Source organism: Jaculus jaculus, chromosome 6 (assembly GCF_020740685.1).
Source record: "Jaculus jaculus isolate mJacJac1 chromosome 6, mJacJac1.mat.Y.cur, whole genome shotgun sequence".
Lineage (NCBI taxonomy): Eukaryota > Metazoa > Chordata > Mammalia > Rodentia > Dipodidae > Jaculus > Jaculus jaculus.
The window spans coordinates 45,602,457-45,619,007 of NC_059107.1; the positions used below are offsets into that span (position 1 = coordinate 45,602,457).

Below are 16,551 nucleotides of genomic sequence, written 5' to 3' on the forward strand. Positions count from 1 at the left end.
AGTAGTCCGGCCTCCTAGCCCAGGAGGGACGTCTAGAGGGGCGGAGCCTCAGCCATTAAATCTGAGCTCAGCGGGCTAGCTTCCCCAAGTCCAGTAGCAAGATGTGTCTGACGCTGGTGCCATTGGCCCTGTTGGTGCTGCTGCTGCTGGCCGTCGTTCCCAAGACGAGAAGCTCCCAGAACCCCTTCTCCGAGGATGTGAAGCGGCCACCAGCACCCCTAGTGACGGACAAAGAGGCCAGGAAGAAGGTTCTCAAACAAGGTCAGCGCGAGAAACCCCGGGTTTCAGGACTGAGTTCTGCCATTCTCTTTCTGCAAGGCCAGCCGCCCTCTAGCTTGTATCTGAGCTTCGCCGTAAATAAGGTCTTAGAAAGGTGTCCCTGTCCAGGGAGGCGTCCTGCACCATCAGAGCCTTTGCTCCTGAAAGTCTAGGAAATAGTTGCTTCAAATAGTCGCCCTTAGGTCTTGGCATAGCGTAGCATTGGCCCTGCCAGTTGGAATTCGTTCAGCTCACATCGAAAGAGACTTACCTCTCGCTTACTTGGCTTTAGAACCTTAATTCTTCCCCCTTCCCTCCATGTACCCTTTGCAAACTCAAGGACAACTGGGAACAGCACAGAAGTTTCCTTCAACTCTGCTTTGTTATTGAGCCAGGCTTAAACTCATGGCAACCCTCCCGTTCAGCCTCTTGCGTGAACTATGCTAGGTATGAGCCTTTGTACTAAGGCTTTGTCAGTGATTTACTAAGAACAGACTTTTGGGGACATGGTGATTCAGGCTTGTAATTCAATACCGGGGAAGCAGAGGAAGGAGAACTGCCACAAGTTCAAGGCCTGCCTAGTCTACATAGCAAGGTTTATGCCAGCCAGGGCTGTACAGTGACTGTGCCTCGAAAACAAAACTAAAGAAAGAACAGATCTTGTGTGGGAAGTTGTATATATATGCTACCCAGTTTGGTTCTCTATAAAGCCGCAAACCCCCCCTCCACACACACACACACACACACACACACACACACACACACACCAGACTATCATTTTGAGAGGTGGTGCTGTGCGAATTCTGGACGCATGTGCCACCTTGTGAAGCTGGCTTACATGGGTCCTAGGAATCGATCCTGGGTCCTTAGGCTTTGTAGGCAAGCACCTTAACAGCTAAGCCATCTCTCCAGCCCAAGAAACAGCTTTTGAGCAGCTCTGTCCTGCTTAAGCGGTCCGGTCAGAATCTGGAAAATCCACCACACAATCCAGCTATCCCATTGACACCTGCAGTTTCCAGAGAAATCCAGCTTGAGAATGGACAGTTCCCTGAACCTGCCTGTCCCATAGCATTCCTCCCCTGCCTCCCCTCCCTTCCTTTTTTTGCTTTCTTTGTTCTTTCTCAGAAGTGCCTACCCTTAGGTCATGATCCTGTACTGTTGCAATCTTTCTGGTTTTGTTCCTGCAATAATTCGCTGATTCCTACTTTCTTAGGAGGAGTGAAACCCCCCTGGAACATAGTAGAGGTAAAGACCTCTGTTTCCTTTTGCTCCATGTTGGGACAAAACCAAGAAAGGGTCTGTTTCAGCTCCCTGTGGGAAGGTACAATGGATCATGGAAAGGGAAGGCGTGGCAGCAGGAGTCTGGAAGCAGGGAGGGAGCAGCGAGGACAGGAGCTTAGCTTAGTTTTTCTTTTCACTTTTTATTTTTTGGTTTTTGAGGTAGGGTCTCACTCTAGCCCAGGCTGATCCGGAATTCATTGTGTAGTCTCAGGGTGGCCTCAAACTCATGGCGATCCTCCTACCTCTGCCTCCCAAGTGGGATTAAAGGTGTGCACCACCATGCCCAGACACTTTCTTCTTTTTAAAAAAATTATTTATTTGCAAGCAGAGAGGTAGAGAGAAATAGAGTGGGTGTACCAGAGCCTCCAGCTGCTGCAAATGAACTCTAGAGGTACGCATCACTGTGCATCTGGCATTACGTAGGCACTGGGGAGTTGAACTTGGTTCGTTAGGCTTTGCAGGCAAATGCCTTAGCTGCTGAGGCATCTCTCCAGCCCTTGCTTTCTCCCTTTTATTCAATTGAAGACCCTTGCCCATAGGATGGTGTCACACATATGTAGTGTGAATCTTTCTACCTGTTAAGCCAGACTAAACATTCCCCACAGTGGGCAATTCAGGATCCTCTCAGGTTGACAATCAAATTAACCATCAAAGATCCAACTATGTGATTGTTTAATCCTCCTGGCCAGTCCCTAGTGTCCCCAGGTGCAATGTTTGAGACTGCTTATTCAAAAGCTCTGTGCTGCCCTTTCCTACCTAGAGGTTTTCTTTTTACTTCTCTCTTTGTCTCCTTTTCTATCTATCTTTTTTACTTTTTTATTTTTTGAGACAGTGTCCCATGTGGCCCAGGTTGGTCTCAAACTTGCTAGGTAACTGAAGATGATCTTGCACTTCTGATCTTCCTGCTTCCACTTCCTAAGTGCTGGGATTACAGGTGTGTACCACCGTAACTGGCTTGCCTTGCAGGATTCTTTTCCCTTTCCTTTCCTTTCCTTTTCTTTTTGGAGGCAAGGTCTTACTCTAGACCAAACCCATGGAAGTCCTCCTGTTTCAGCCTCCCACATGCTGAGATTAAAGGCGTGAGCCACTATGCCTGGCGCTGTTCATTGCCACAGTACAAACTACAGCAGTTCTTTTTGGCTTCTCTATTTTTGCTGCTTTCCTGCCCCTATTTGAAAAACCCAGCCTCCTCCTCCTCTCTTCTGCTGCAGCTTTCTCAGCCAGCCGAGTACCAGAGAAGCTGGATGTGGTGGTGATTGGCAGTGGCATCGGGGGCCTGGCCTCAGCTGCGGTTCTGGCTAAAGCTGGCAAGCGGGTCCTGGTACTGGAACAGCACACCAAGGCAGGAGGTTGTTGTCATACCTTTGGAGAAAATGGCCTTGAATTTGACACTGGTAAGGCTTGTGTGGAAAAAGAGGTCGGAGCATGGGTCTCTCTTCAGGAGGCTTGGAGCAACCACTTTGGGTGATATTGGGTACTTTTGATATTTTGGATGTCCCATGTTTTCTGTAGGCATCACCTGTCTTGTCTGGTGGTATAGCTAAAGGCACCAGTCTGAGGACATCTGTTCTGACATGTTCCTGCGGAAATGACAACTTCTTAGGTTTTACTCCTGGTCCACTTTTCCAGAACCCATCTCCTTTTCTCCTTAGGTATACCTCCTTGTCTTCTCACCTCTCAACAGGAATCCACTATATCGGACGCATGCGGGAGGGTGACAGTGGCCGTTTTATTCTGGACCAGATCACTGAAGGGCAGCTGGACTGGGCTCCCATGTCCTCGCCCTTTGACATTATGGTACTTGACAGGCCCAGTGGGCGTAAGGAGTTTCCCATGTACAGTGGAAGGAAAGAGTACATTCAAGGCCTGAAGGAGAAGTTTCCTCATGAAAAAGCTGTCATTGACAAGTACATGCAGATGGTTAAGGTAACATGGAGTCATACTCAGGACTCAAAGTTTATCCCTACCAAGATTAACTTTTATCATTCGAGGAGTGAGTGGTGTGAAAGGATTGGAGTGAGGGAGGCAAAAAAGAAAGGAACAGTCTTGTCTGCCCGTGCTCCAGTTTCCTCTGCCCTGCTGGGTTCTCTATCTGCCACCCTTGGCCTCTAGAGGGCGCCCTGCTCTCACTGGTTTGACCAACTGCCATGCAAAATACATCTACTGAGATGAACTGGATTGCGATTTTTTTTTAAAATAATTTATTTTGGGCTGGAGAGATGGCTTAGTGGTTAAGTGATCCTCCTACCTCTGCCTCCCAAGTGCTGAGATTAAAGGTGTGTGCCACCATGCCCAGCTCTGTATTTTTAAATTTTATTTATTTTTGGTTTTTCAAGGTAGGGTTTCACTCTAGTCCAGGCTGATCTGTATTTCACTATGTAGTCTCAGGGTGTCCTCGAAATCATGGAGATCCTCCTACCTCTGCCTCCCAAGTGCTGGGATGAAAGGTGTGTGCCATCACGCCTGGCTGGATTTTTAAATTTTAATTGTTTGAGACAGGATCTCAGTATATAACACCAGCTGATGTGTGTTAGGGTTCAGGGTTTGAGATGGGGGGACCAAAGACAAAACAGTTCTTGGGCCAAGTCCACCCGTCCTTCCTTCCTCTTTCTCTCTCTCTCTCTATTTTTTTTTTTTTTTTTTTTTTTTTGAGGTAGGGTCTTACTCTAGCCCAGGCTGACCTGGAATTCACTATGTAGTCTCAGGGTGGTCTGGAACTCATGGTGATCCTTCTACCTCTGCCTCCCAAGTGCTGGGATTGAAGTTGTGTGCCACCACACCCAGTTTTTTATTAACTTTTTTTAAATGTATTTTTATTTATTTATTTGAAAGAGACAGAGAGGCAGATAGAGAAAAAGAGAGAAAGGGTGTACCAGGGAGAGGTAGAAAGAGAATGGGAACTCCAGGGCCTCCACTTGCTGCAAATAAACTCCAGGTATATGCGCCACTTTGTGCATCTGGCTTACATGGGTTCTGAGGAATCAAACTGCTAAGCCCTTTTTCCAGCCCAAACCCAGCTTTTTTTTAAAGCTGAAGTTCAGCCGTGTTTGGTGAGAGTGTTGCCAGAACTGTGGGCCATGCAGGTTGTTGGAACAGCCACTTGGTTGCGATGGTTCCAGAGATGATACCTCTCTGCACAGCTCTTCTTCTTTCTTATTACTAGGTGGTGTCCAGTAGTGCCTTTCATGCCATCATGCTCAAGTTCCTCCCATTGTCCCTGGCTCAGCTCCTCAGCAAGTGTGGACTGCTGACTCGCTTCTCTCCATTCCTCCATGCATCTACCCAGAGCCTGGCCGAGGTCCTGCGGCAGCTGGGGGCCTCTGCTGAGCTCCAGGCTGTGCTCAGCTACATCTTCCCTACTTACGGTGGGTGTGTGTAGACAACAGGCTCTGATGGTGCCTGGAGAGCAAGGGGCTGCCTTTCTGGCTTTCGGTCTTTCTTCATATCTATCTGCCTTGATGATTTATATGAGCCAAATACAGCCCAGGTTCCATGCTGGGCTCCTGGTAGAAATTTCTGTCTACCCACTGCCTGGAAGAGCTAGTGCGTGTTCTCTTTCTTTCTGAGATGGGTTCTTGCTTGTCATCCAGGCTGCTGTAGAACTCTATATAGCTAGGTCTGGCTTCACATTCTTCATTCCTCTGCCTTAACCTCCTGGTTGCTGGGATTATAGGCTGTACCATCACACTCTGCTCAAGGGGGATTTTTCTCTTTCACCAACAGTGCTCCCTGGCTTGGGCAGCATGGTGGTTTTCAGCATATATATTCCCTATGGGCCCCAAGATCTATAAGGTGTCCTGTGTGGCATGGAGACAGCCTTGGGCTCCATGGAACATCTGAGCAATGGAATGTGTAACTTCACAAGGAGTTCCTGTTTCTATCTGAATGGTGTTGGCTTCTTGGTCAACCTTTATGTCTTTCCCTTCCTCCTTCTGAAGGTGTGACCCCCAGCCATACCACCTTTGCCATGCATGCCCTGCTGGTTGACCACTACCTACAAGGTGCCTTTTATCCCCGTGGAGGTTCCAGTGAGATTGCCTTCCATACCATCCCTGTAATCCAGCGGGCTGGGGGCGCTGTCCTCACCAGGGCTACTGTGCAGAGTATACTGCTAGACTCGGCTGGGAAAGCTTGTGGTAAGAGCTTTGAGCTGTGTTTTGGGGCTCCTCAGTTGGCATAGGTGGAATCAGGGTTTCCCTATAGATGAACCAGCCTCCTCATGCACAAGAGGAGGCTAGAATCTATTGCAGTCCTGCCGGGAGATGGAAGAAAAGCAGGCAGAATAAGGGACGGGCGTGGTTCACAAACAATAATGTTGAATCATTTATTCAGTGACTATAAAGATGGATCCAGTAATCTGAGTGAGGGGCTGTGTCTGCGTCATGTTTGTAGTGTTACCCGAGTGTTGGGATGAGGGCCTGGGCCTGACAGCCCTAACCAGCCAGGTTAGGCCACCATCCCAGTCACTCAAGGAAGGAAGGAAATACTTAAAATAGAAAAAGGAGACTTACTCAGTGTGGCCAGATTGGGAATAAGAATAAAGAGTTATAGTGACCCCCTCTTCTCAAAAGTCCATCTTTGGGGTCCTGACCTGAGGTTTAGCTTTAAATACATGCAAGAGGTACATGCAGCTAAACAGTCCAGGTCAAGGTATAGTCCCACCCATCATTAGTTTATTATTGTCTTGCCTCTGGTATCTCCCTCAAGGTGGTCTGACAAGTATATCTTTCCTATAGACAATTTCCCTCTTTGGCTGGTACCAGGGTCATAGCCTTTTCCTTCTTGCAGCTTGAGACTTCTATTACTATTATTACTATTATTATAAAGATTATTATTAGAGTGCTGGGTTTAAAGGCATGTGCCACCATGCCCCATGAGTAGTAGTTTTTACTTAATCTTGTTTTTCTTGGTTCATTTATTTATGTTTTTGTACTGAGGACTGAACCTAAGGCCTCACATGTGCTAAGAAAAGGCTCAACCACTGAGTATATTCCCAGCCCTTTGGAGAGATCTGGGAGGGCGTGGGCTATTTTCTTCATCCTGAAGTTCAGAACTTCAGCTAAGCTCTTGGGCCTGCAGGTGTCAGTGTGAAGAAGGGACAAGAGCTGGTGAAGATCTACTGCCCCGTTGTGATCTCCAGTGCAGGACTGTTCAATACCTATGAGCATTTACTGCCTGAGAGTGTCCGCTGTCTGCCAGGTAAGGCAGTGTCTCCCAGGCTTTCCCACTTCATCTCTGGAGTTTGGAAGCTCAGCCTGGGTTGAGGGATCCTCTTCTTGAAACCCTAACTATCTTTAGGGAGTCTTATATCACCAGCAAAACATTTATATGTGTCCAACAGAGCCCACAAGATGAAGTAGCAGGGGTTTTTCACAGCTTAGTTGGCAGAGCCGTGAGGCCACTGTTCTGTCAGATATTAAGCCTGGGCTCTTTCCACTCCCTGGTCTGAGATGTGTGGGCACTCATAGTGGACACCTCACTAACAGGGAAGGAAAGAAGTTAACTCACTAGGAGCAGGGCTGAACTGAGTAAGCTTGGAAGTGACTTCAGTATATATTATGTAACTTAAATCTACTGGTGTGATCTGAGGAGAGGATGATGGCCAGAAGGGAAAGAGTAACCCAGAATATTCTGAACTCGACCTCCTGAGTGCTGGGACTTTTGGCATGTGTCTGTCACCTTGTCTGGTGAACCATGATGTTTACCGGTTCCAGGAGAGCAGTGGAGAAGGAGCTACCCATACCAGAACATTTTTATAAATTGGAGCTGTCACTTATGAAATTAAAAACATAAGGCAGGCATGGTGGCTCATGCCTGTAACTTTCTCCTTTAAGATAGTGAGGCAAGGGGATTAATTTGGATTCAAGGCCAATCTGGGTGACAGAATGAGACCCTGACTCAAAAAAACAAAACAAAACAAAAAAAAAAAACCCTGGGCTGGTAAGACAGCTTAGTGGGTAAAAACACTTGCTGTGCAAGCATGAGCACTACACTTTTATCTTACTTTTTGAGGTGAGGTCTCGCTCTAGCCCAGGCTGACCTGGAATTCACTGTGTAGTCTAAGGCTGGCCTTGAACTCACAGCGATCCACCTACCTCAGCCTCCTGAGTGCTGGGATTAAAGGTGTGCACCACCATGCCCAGCTAGAACTCGACTTTAGATGCCTAGCATCCATGTAAATGCAGGGTGAACATGGAGGCTCACCTGTAATCCCGGTGTCCATGCAGCAGAGGCAGCATTGCCAGAGCAAGATGGTTAGCTAGACTTGTTGAATTGGCAGGCAAGTCTTGTTCATGTTCAAGCTCTTGTTCAGGCTCTTGTGAGAGATCCTGCTTCATAAATAAAGTGGAAAGTGATCAAAGAAACCCCTGGCCTCCATGTGCACCCAAACCTGTGTACGCACATACATACCACATGGAAAAAATTTAAAAATAAAACGAAAACCAGACAGTCACAAACACACGACAGGGAAGAATGAGGCAGTTGACCTGCCCTGCAGGTGCTGTGAGCTAGCTGTGTTGAGGAGCCAGTGGCAACCAACACCTGTGACAGAAGGTGACCAGAGCAGAGGTGGTAGGTTGAAACGTAGAAGTCTAAGGCTATGTGTGATGAGCGAGGAGGGGACAGAAAAGCAGGCCTCTGCCAAGATCTTTCAGAAAAGCTGACAAATGGCCCGGACCCCAGCCCAATTGGCATCATCTGAACCTTGGGCCACAGATGAAGTGGGACAGCATCTTGAAGCTGTTTGGCACAGGAAGTGGCACTGTGTGACCCCAGCCCTCTCTGTGTGGTCCTCACTGATTGCATTCCCAGGTGTGAAGCAGCAGTTGGGGATGGTGCGGCCTGGCTTGGGGATGTTTTCCGTTTTCATCTGCCTGAGAGGCACCAAGGAGGACTTGGGTCTGCAGTCCACCAACTACTATGTTTATTTTGACACAGACATGGACAAGGCGTAAGGCTTGACGGGTTGTCGGGGAGGGCAGTTCAGGCACAGGCCCTCACTCAACCCACAGGGCCCCTGCTTCTGCCCTTGACCTGGGGAAACAAGCAGGATGTGGTGTGGGGGAGGTGGGCAGGAAGTGGACTTCAGAAAGAACCTCATCCCTGTGGGGAGTCGTGGAGGTGAGCTCTCAGGGGTGGCTTATCCACACTCCTCTCCCTCACAGGATGGAGCGCTATGTCTCCATGCCCAGGGAAAAGGCACCAGAACACATCCCTCTTTTATTCATTGCCTCCCCATCAAGCAAGGACCCCACTTGGGAGGAGCGGTTCCCAGGTGGCTCTTTGGGTTCAGGGGAGGTGGGAGTGAGTGCTGGGGTGGGGTGGAACAGGAACCAAACTACAGTGTGGCTTTGTGCTCCCAGACCGCTCCACATTGATTGCGTTGCTGCCCATGGCCTTTGAGTGGTTTGAGGAGTGGCAGGAGGAGCCCCAGGGCAAGCGCAGCACCGGTTATGAGACCCTCAAAAACTCCTTTGTGGAAGCCTCTATGTCGGTGATCATGAAGCTGTTCCCACAGCTGGAGGGGAAGGTATGCAACAGAGGTGGTAATGACATTTCTGCCCTTCCCTTAGGAGAGGCGATTAAAGCCTGAGGTATCTGAACCTCAGGACAGGACAAAGCAGTCACTCATGTGGGTGGATGGTTAGTACATCAAAAAAGAAGAGATAAAGAGCTTGCAAGTTCCCATGCCCACTTTTGGCCTGCCTTCTTTTTTTTTTTTTAATAATTTTTTATTGACAACTTCAGTAATTATAAACCATATCCCATGGTAATTCCTTTCCTTCTCCTACTTTCCCCTTTGAAACTCCTCCTCTCCATCAGATCCCCTCTCCCTCTCAGTCAGTCTTTTATCTTGATGTCATGATCTTTTCTTCCTATTATGATGGTCTTGTGTAGGTAGTGTCAGGCACTATGAGGTCATGGATATCCAGGCCATTTTGTGTCTGAAGAAGCACATTGTAAGGAGTCCTACCCTTCCTTTGCCTCTTACATTCTTTCCACCACCTCTTCCACAATGAACCCTGATCCATGGAAGGTGTGATAGATATTGCAGTGTTGAGCACTTCTCTATCACTTCATAGCACCATGGTGCCTCCTGAGTCACCCCAAGGTCACTGCCATCTGAAGAGAGGAAGTTCTCTAGCCAAAAGTGAGAGTAGCATTAATATATGGGTATGAACGTTAAGAGAAGTGCTTACTGGGCAGTTTGGTGAGCATAGTATATACATTTAGCCAGACAGCAGCAGATGTTACACTCCTGGGCTCATGACTGCCCATTGTAGGTTTTCAGTATCAGGGATGTATTCCCTCCCATGGAGTGGGCCTCCAGTGTAATTAGAGGGTTGTTGGTTTCCGCCATAACAGACCGACCATTGGCCTGCCTTTTTGCCTCCTCAGGTGGAAAGTGTGACTGGAGGATCCCCACTCACCAACCAGTTCTTTCTGGCTTCTCCTCGAGGTGCCACCTATGGGGCTGACCATGACCTGGGTCGCCTGCATCCTCATGTGATGGCCTCCATGAGGGCCAAAAGCCCCATTCCCAACCTCTATCTGACAGGTACATTTGTCTATTTTTTGGGATCTGAGCCCTTGAGCCTGTCTGGCCCTCCCATTCCTTTCCTCAGGCCGTGCTGTCTCCTGCAGCTCATACCTGGAGCTGACTCTGTGGATGGCCCCGGGACAGAGGGATGAATAGCAGAGCCTTTCCTCCCTTCTAAGCACATGGGCCTCTGTTCTTGCCTCCTAGGCCAAGATATCTTCACCTGTGGACTGATGGGGGCCCTGCAAGGGGCTCTGCTATGTAGTAGCGCTATCCTGAAGCGGAACTTGTACACTGACCTGAAGGTTCTTGGCTCAAGAGTCCAGGCCCAGAGGAAGAAGAAGTAGTCTCTTTAGCCATGAGTCACAGGAACTGCCCTTCTCCCGACTTACCACAGTGTCTCCTGCAGTAGTTGCTTGCAGTTTCTGATTTATGTAAATAAAGAGTTCTTCACCTGGAACTCTCCTCTTTACCACACTGCTGTTCCTACAAGAGTCAAGTGTGGGCTGCTCACCTGCATCCTCGAGTGTTCACAATGAGCAGTACTGTACTGGCACTTCTCCCCACACTTCCTCTGAGCAAGGATCAGGTGCTTCGAACCACAGGAGGTGCTGGTCCATGGACAGGTTGGTCCAGTGCTGTCCTGAGGCTTTGGCTATGAACTCTTAGTTCTGTGCTAGTTTTAAAATTTTTTTTTGTTCATTTTTATTCATTTATTTGAGAGTGCCAGAGAAAGAGGCAGACAGAGAGAGAGAATGGGCACGCCAGGGCTTCCAGCCAGCAAATGAGCTCCAGACGCGTGTGCCCCCTTGTGCATCTGGCTAGCGTGGGTCCTGGGGAATCGAGCCTCAAACAGGGGTCCTTAGGCTTCACAGGCAAGCGCTTAACTGCTAAGCCATCTCTCCAGCCCAAGTTCTGTGCTAGTTTTACACTGCCAGGTGTTAAGAGTGACTAGTGAGTGAGGTTTTGGTCAAAATCTGGAAGCCAGGTGTGGTGGTGCATGCCTTTAATCCCAGCACTTGGGAGGCAGAGGTAGGAGGATTGCCGTGAGTTCAAGGCCACTCTGAGACTCCAGAGTGAATTCCAGGTCACCCTGGGCTAGAGTGACACCCTACCTCGAAAAACAAACAAACAAAAAACAACAAAAAAAAAATCTGGAAATGGTTTTGGCTTGGTTCCATAAATTGAGGGTCCAGATAGCTTTTTATTGCTGGCTTCAATCTCTTACATGCAAAATACCTACAGCAGGATCAGTATAGTCTTGGAAGTTGGGATTAATGACTTGTTAGTGAATTCTGTGCCGGAGAATAACACCCAATTTGTGTGCAACCAAACCCCAGGTACAGGTTATGACTGAGGTAGCAGCTCACTCTCAAGTGTCAGTGCAAGACACTTTTAGGGAGCTCAATCTCAAGACTTGGCTCTTCATATTTTTATTTGCTTGACAGAGGAGGAGGAGGGCGGGAATGGGAGACAAACAGAAGGAAAATGGTCACACCAGGGCCTCTTCCTACTGCAAAGGAACTCCGGGCACATGTTTGTACATCTGGCTTTCCATGGGTACTGCAGAATCCAAGCAAGGCTAGCAGGCTTTGTGAAAAAGGCTTACTGCTGAACCATCTCTCCAGTCCCCCAACGGTGTGTTTTAAAACATGAAGGACAGGTGATGTTCATAGTGAAGACAGACTGGCAAGGCTTCACTGTGGTTGAAGCAGGAAGGAACATTCTAGGTCAAGGACATAGCAGTGCAATCATAGAGTTAACAGACTGTCCCATCCACTAGCCCAGCTATCTTCTTTAATACGGACAGTCTGTTGAGCAGGGAGGGGGAGTGAAGACAGGAGTGGGATGAGAGACACAGAAAACATGTGCATCCAGCCCAAGGTTAGCATGTGTACTTCGGTGACACATATTGCAAGTATGTTCTGAAATATTTGGAATTAGCATTGTTTCAGGTTTCTTGCTTTTGAGATTTTAGAATGTCTACATGCATGCAGGTATAACGCCCACCAGTCATTTGTTTCATGAATACCTTATACATACATGAGTTATTTTGCAATGTTCAAATAATTTACAGCATTTTGATCATGACCTCTCACATGACCTCATGTTGGTATTGAAAACCTTTGGGAGCCAGACGTGGCAGTGCACGCCTTTAATCCCAGCACTTGGGAGACAGAGGTAGGAGGATCTCCATGAATTCGAAGCCACTCTGAGACTACAGTGAATTCCGGGTCAGCCTGAACTAGAGTGAGACCCTACCTCAAAAAAAAAGAAAATTGGGGTTTGGGCTGGAGAGATGACTTAGGTTAAAGCACCTTAAGGCACCTGTCTGCAAAGCCTAAGGACTTGGATTTGATTCCCCAGTACCCATATAAAGCCAGATGCACAAGGTGGTGTATGCATCTGGAGTTCGTATGCAGTGGCTAGAGGCCCTGGAATGCATTTTCTCTACCTGCCTATCGCTCGTTTTTAAAAAATTATTTATCTATGAGAGAGAGAGAGAGAGAGAGAGAGAATGGGCATGGAAAGGCCTCCAGCCAATGCATACAAACTCCAGACACGAGTGACCCCCTTGTGCATCTGGCTTACGTGGGTCCTGGGAAATCGAACCTGGGTCCTTAGGCTTTCCAGGCAAATGTAACCACTAAGCCATTTCCCCAGTCCCCACTTATACATAAATTAAAAAAAAATTTAGGGCTTGAGGTTAGGTTTGATTCCCCAGGACCCATGTAGACTACATGCACAAGGTGATTCATGCATCTGGAGTTTGTTTGCATCACCTGGGGGTGCTGGTGTGCCCATTCTCTCTACCTGTCTGTCTCTCTGAAATAAAATTTAAAAAATACATTTAAAACATTTTTTAAAATTTTTATTAGCATTTTCCAAGATTATAAAAAAAAATCCCATGTTAATTCCCTCCCCCTCCCACTTTCTCCTTTGAAATTCCATTCTCCATCATATTACCTTCCCATAACAATCATGAGAGAATAGGCGTGCCAGAGCCTCCAGCCACTGCAAATGAACTCCATACACATACGCCCTCTTGTGCATCTGGCTTATGTGGATCCAGGGAATTGAACCAAAGTCCTTTGGCTTTGCATGCAAATGCCTTAATAGCTGAGCCATCTCTCCATCCCCAAGTATTGTAAATTTGTGTAACTTCATTTTTCTTTCTTTTTATAAAAAGTTTTATTAACATTTTCCATGATTATAAAAAAAAAAATCCCATGGTAATACCCCCCCCCCCACTTTCCGCTTTGACATTCAATTCTCCATCATATTACCTCCACATCTCAATCATTGTACTTACATACATACAATACCAACCTATTAAGTACCCTCCTCCCTTCCTTTCTCTTCCCTTTATATCTCCTTTTTAACTTACTGGCCTCTGCTACCAAGTATTTTCCTTCTCATGCAGAAGCCCAATCATCTGTAGCTAGGATCCACATATGAGGGAGAACATGTGGCGCTTGGCTTTCTGGGCCTGGATTACCTCACTTAGTATAATCCTTTCCAGATCCATTCATTTTTCTGCAAATTTCATAACTTCATTTTTCTTTACCACTGAGTAGAACTCCATTGTATAAATGTGCCACATCTTCATTATCCACTCATCAGTTGAGGGACATCTAGGCTGGTTCCATTTCCCAGCTATTATAAATTGAGCAGCAATAAACATGGTTGAGCACGTACTTCTAAGGAAATGAGTCCTTCGGATATATGCCTAGGAGTGCTATAGCTGGGTCATATGGTAGATCAATCATTAGCTGTCTCAGGAACCTCCACACTGATTTCCACAGTGGCTGGACCAGATTGCATTCCCACCAGCAGTGTAGAAGGGTTCCTGTTTTTCCACATCCCCGCCAACATTTATGATCATTGGTTTTCATGATGGTGGCCAATCTGACAGGAGATGGAATCTCAATGTAGTTTTAATCTGCATTTCCCTGATAACTAGTGACGTAGAACAGTTTTTTAGATGCTTATATGCCATTCATATTTCTTCCTTTGAGAATGCTCTATTTAGCTCCATAGCCCAGTTTTTGATTGGCTTGTTTGATCTCTTATTATTTAACTTTTTGAGTTCTTTGTATATCCTAGATATTAATCCTCTACCAGATATATAGCTGGCAAAGATTTTTTTCCCATTCTGTAGGTTGCCTCTTTGCTTTTTTCACTGTGTCCTTTGCAGTGCAAAATCTTTGTAATTTCACGAGGTCCCAGTGATTGATCTGTGGTTTTATTGCCTGAGCAATTGGGGTTGTATTCAGAAAGTCTTTGCCAGGACCAATATGTTGAAGGGTTTCCCCTACTTTTTCCTCTAGCAGTTTCAGAGTTTCAGGTCTGATGTTAAGGTCTTTAAGCCATTTGGACTTAATTCTTGTGCATGGTGAGAGAAAAGAATGTATTTTCATCCTTCTGCAGATCTATATCCAGTTTACCCAACACCAGTTGCTAAAGAGGCTGTCTTTTCTCCAATGAGTATTTTTGGCATTTTTATCAAATATCAGGTGGCTATAGCTACCTGGAATTACATCTGGGAACTCTATTCTGTTCCACTGATCTACATGTCTGTTTTTGTGCCAGTACCATGCTGTTTTTGTTACTATGGCTCTGTAGTATAGGTTAAAATCAGGTATGGTGATACCATCAGCCTTATTTTTGTTGCTCAGTATTATTTTAGATATTCAAGGTTTTTTGTGATTCCAAATGAATTTTTGGATTGTTTTTTCTATTTCCATGAAGAATGCCTTTGGAATTTTGATAGGGATTGCATTAAATGTGTAGATTGCTTTAGGTAAGATTGCCATTTTCACAATATTCTTCCAATCGAGGAACAAGGGATGTTTCTCCACTTTCTATTGTCTTCTGTAATTTCTCGCTTGAGTGTTTTAAAGTTCTCATTGTAGAGATTGTTTACTTCCTTGGTTAGGTTTATTCCAAAGTACTTTATTTTTTTGGATGCAATTGTGAATGGGAGAGATTCTCTGATTTCATCCTCTGTGTGTTTGTTGTTAGCATATATGAAGGCTACTGATTTCTGTGTATTTATTTTGTATCCTGCTACATGGCTGTAGGTTTTGATCAGCTCTAACAGTTTGCTAGTAGAGTCCTTAGGGTCCTTTATGTATAGAATCATGTCATCTGCAAATAATGATAACTTGATCTCTTCCTTTCCAATTTGTATCCTTTTTATGTGTATCTCATGCCTTATTGCTATGGCTAAGACTTCCAAAACTATGTTAAATGAAAGTGGGAACAGTGGACACCCTTGTCTTGTTCCTGATTTTAGTGGAAAAGCTTCCAGTTTTTCCCCATTTAGTAATATGTTGGCTGTAGGCTTGTCATAAATAGCTTTTATTATATTGAGATATGTTTCTTCTTTTCCCAGTCGCTGTAGGACTTTTATCATGAAGGGATGTTGGATTTTGTCAAATGCTTTCTCTGCATCTAATGAGATGATCATGTGACTTTTGTCCTTCAACCCATTTATATAATGTATTACATTCATAGATTTGCATATGTTGAACCATCCCTGCATCTCTGGGATAAAGCCTACTTGGTCAGGGTGAATGATCTTTCTGTTATATTCTTGTATTCTGTTTGCCAATATTTTGTTGAGAATTTTTGCATCTATGTTCATGAGGGAGATTAGTTGTAATTTTCTTTTTTTGTTCTATCTTTGCCTGGTTTTGGTATCAGGGTAATGCTGGCCTCATAGAAGGAGTTTGGTAGAATTCCTTCTTTTTCTATTTCCTGGAAAAGCTTAAGAAGCAATGGTGTTAGCTCTTCCTTGAGGGTCTGGTAACATTGAGCAGTGAATCCATCTGGCCCTGGGCTTTTTTTAGTTGGAAGATTATTGATAACTGTTTGGATCTCCATGTTTGTTACAGGTCTATTTAAGTGATTAATCTCATTTTGATTTAATTTAGGTAGGTCATATAAGTCAAGGAAATCATCCATTTCAGATTTTCATACTTTGTGGAGTATATGCTTTTATAGTATGTCCCTATGATTTTTTGAATTTCTCTGAAATCTGTTGTGATATTACCTTGTTCATCTCTGATTTTATTAATTTGTGTCTCTTTGCTCTTTCTTTTGGTCAGATTTGCTAAGGGTTTATCAATCTTGTTTATCCTTTCAAAGAACCAATTCTTTGTTTCATTAATTCTTTGGTTTTTGTTTTGTTTTGTTTCTATTTCATTAATTTCTGCCCTAATCTTTATTATTTCTTCCCACCTACTGATTTTTGGTTTGCCTTGTTCTTCTTTTTCCAAGGCTTTAAGGTGAAGCATTAGGTCGTTTACTTGCAACCTTTCTAATTTCTTAATATAGGCACTTAAGGGTATAAATTTACCTCTTAGAACTGCCCTCATTGTGTCCCAGAGATTTTGGCATGTTGTGTTCTCATTATCATTTGACTCTATAAATTTTTGATTTCCTTCTTGATTTCTTCATTGACC

General features: G+C 45.5%; 1 protein-coding gene across 1 annotated transcript; it reads left to right on the plus strand.

Annotated features, from left to right (window-relative positions):
* The first annotated feature begins 10 nt into the window (after positions 1–10).
* Retsat (retinol saturase) lies at positions 11–10,541 on the plus strand. The gene is made up of 11 exons (XM_004660531.3): positions 11–261; positions 2,751–2,933; positions 3,224–3,465; positions 4,703–4,904; positions 5,478–5,675; positions 6,619–6,738; positions 8,353–8,491; positions 8,706–8,815; positions 8,904–9,070; positions 9,940–10,099; positions 10,289–10,541. The coding sequence occupies exons 1-11, from the start codon at positions 102–104 to the stop codon at positions 10,426–10,428; spliced, it is 1,821 nt and encodes a 606-aa protein (XP_004660588.2). The 5' UTR covers positions 11–101; the 3' UTR covers positions 10,429–10,541.
* Positions 10,542–16,551: the final 6,010 nt, after the last annotated feature.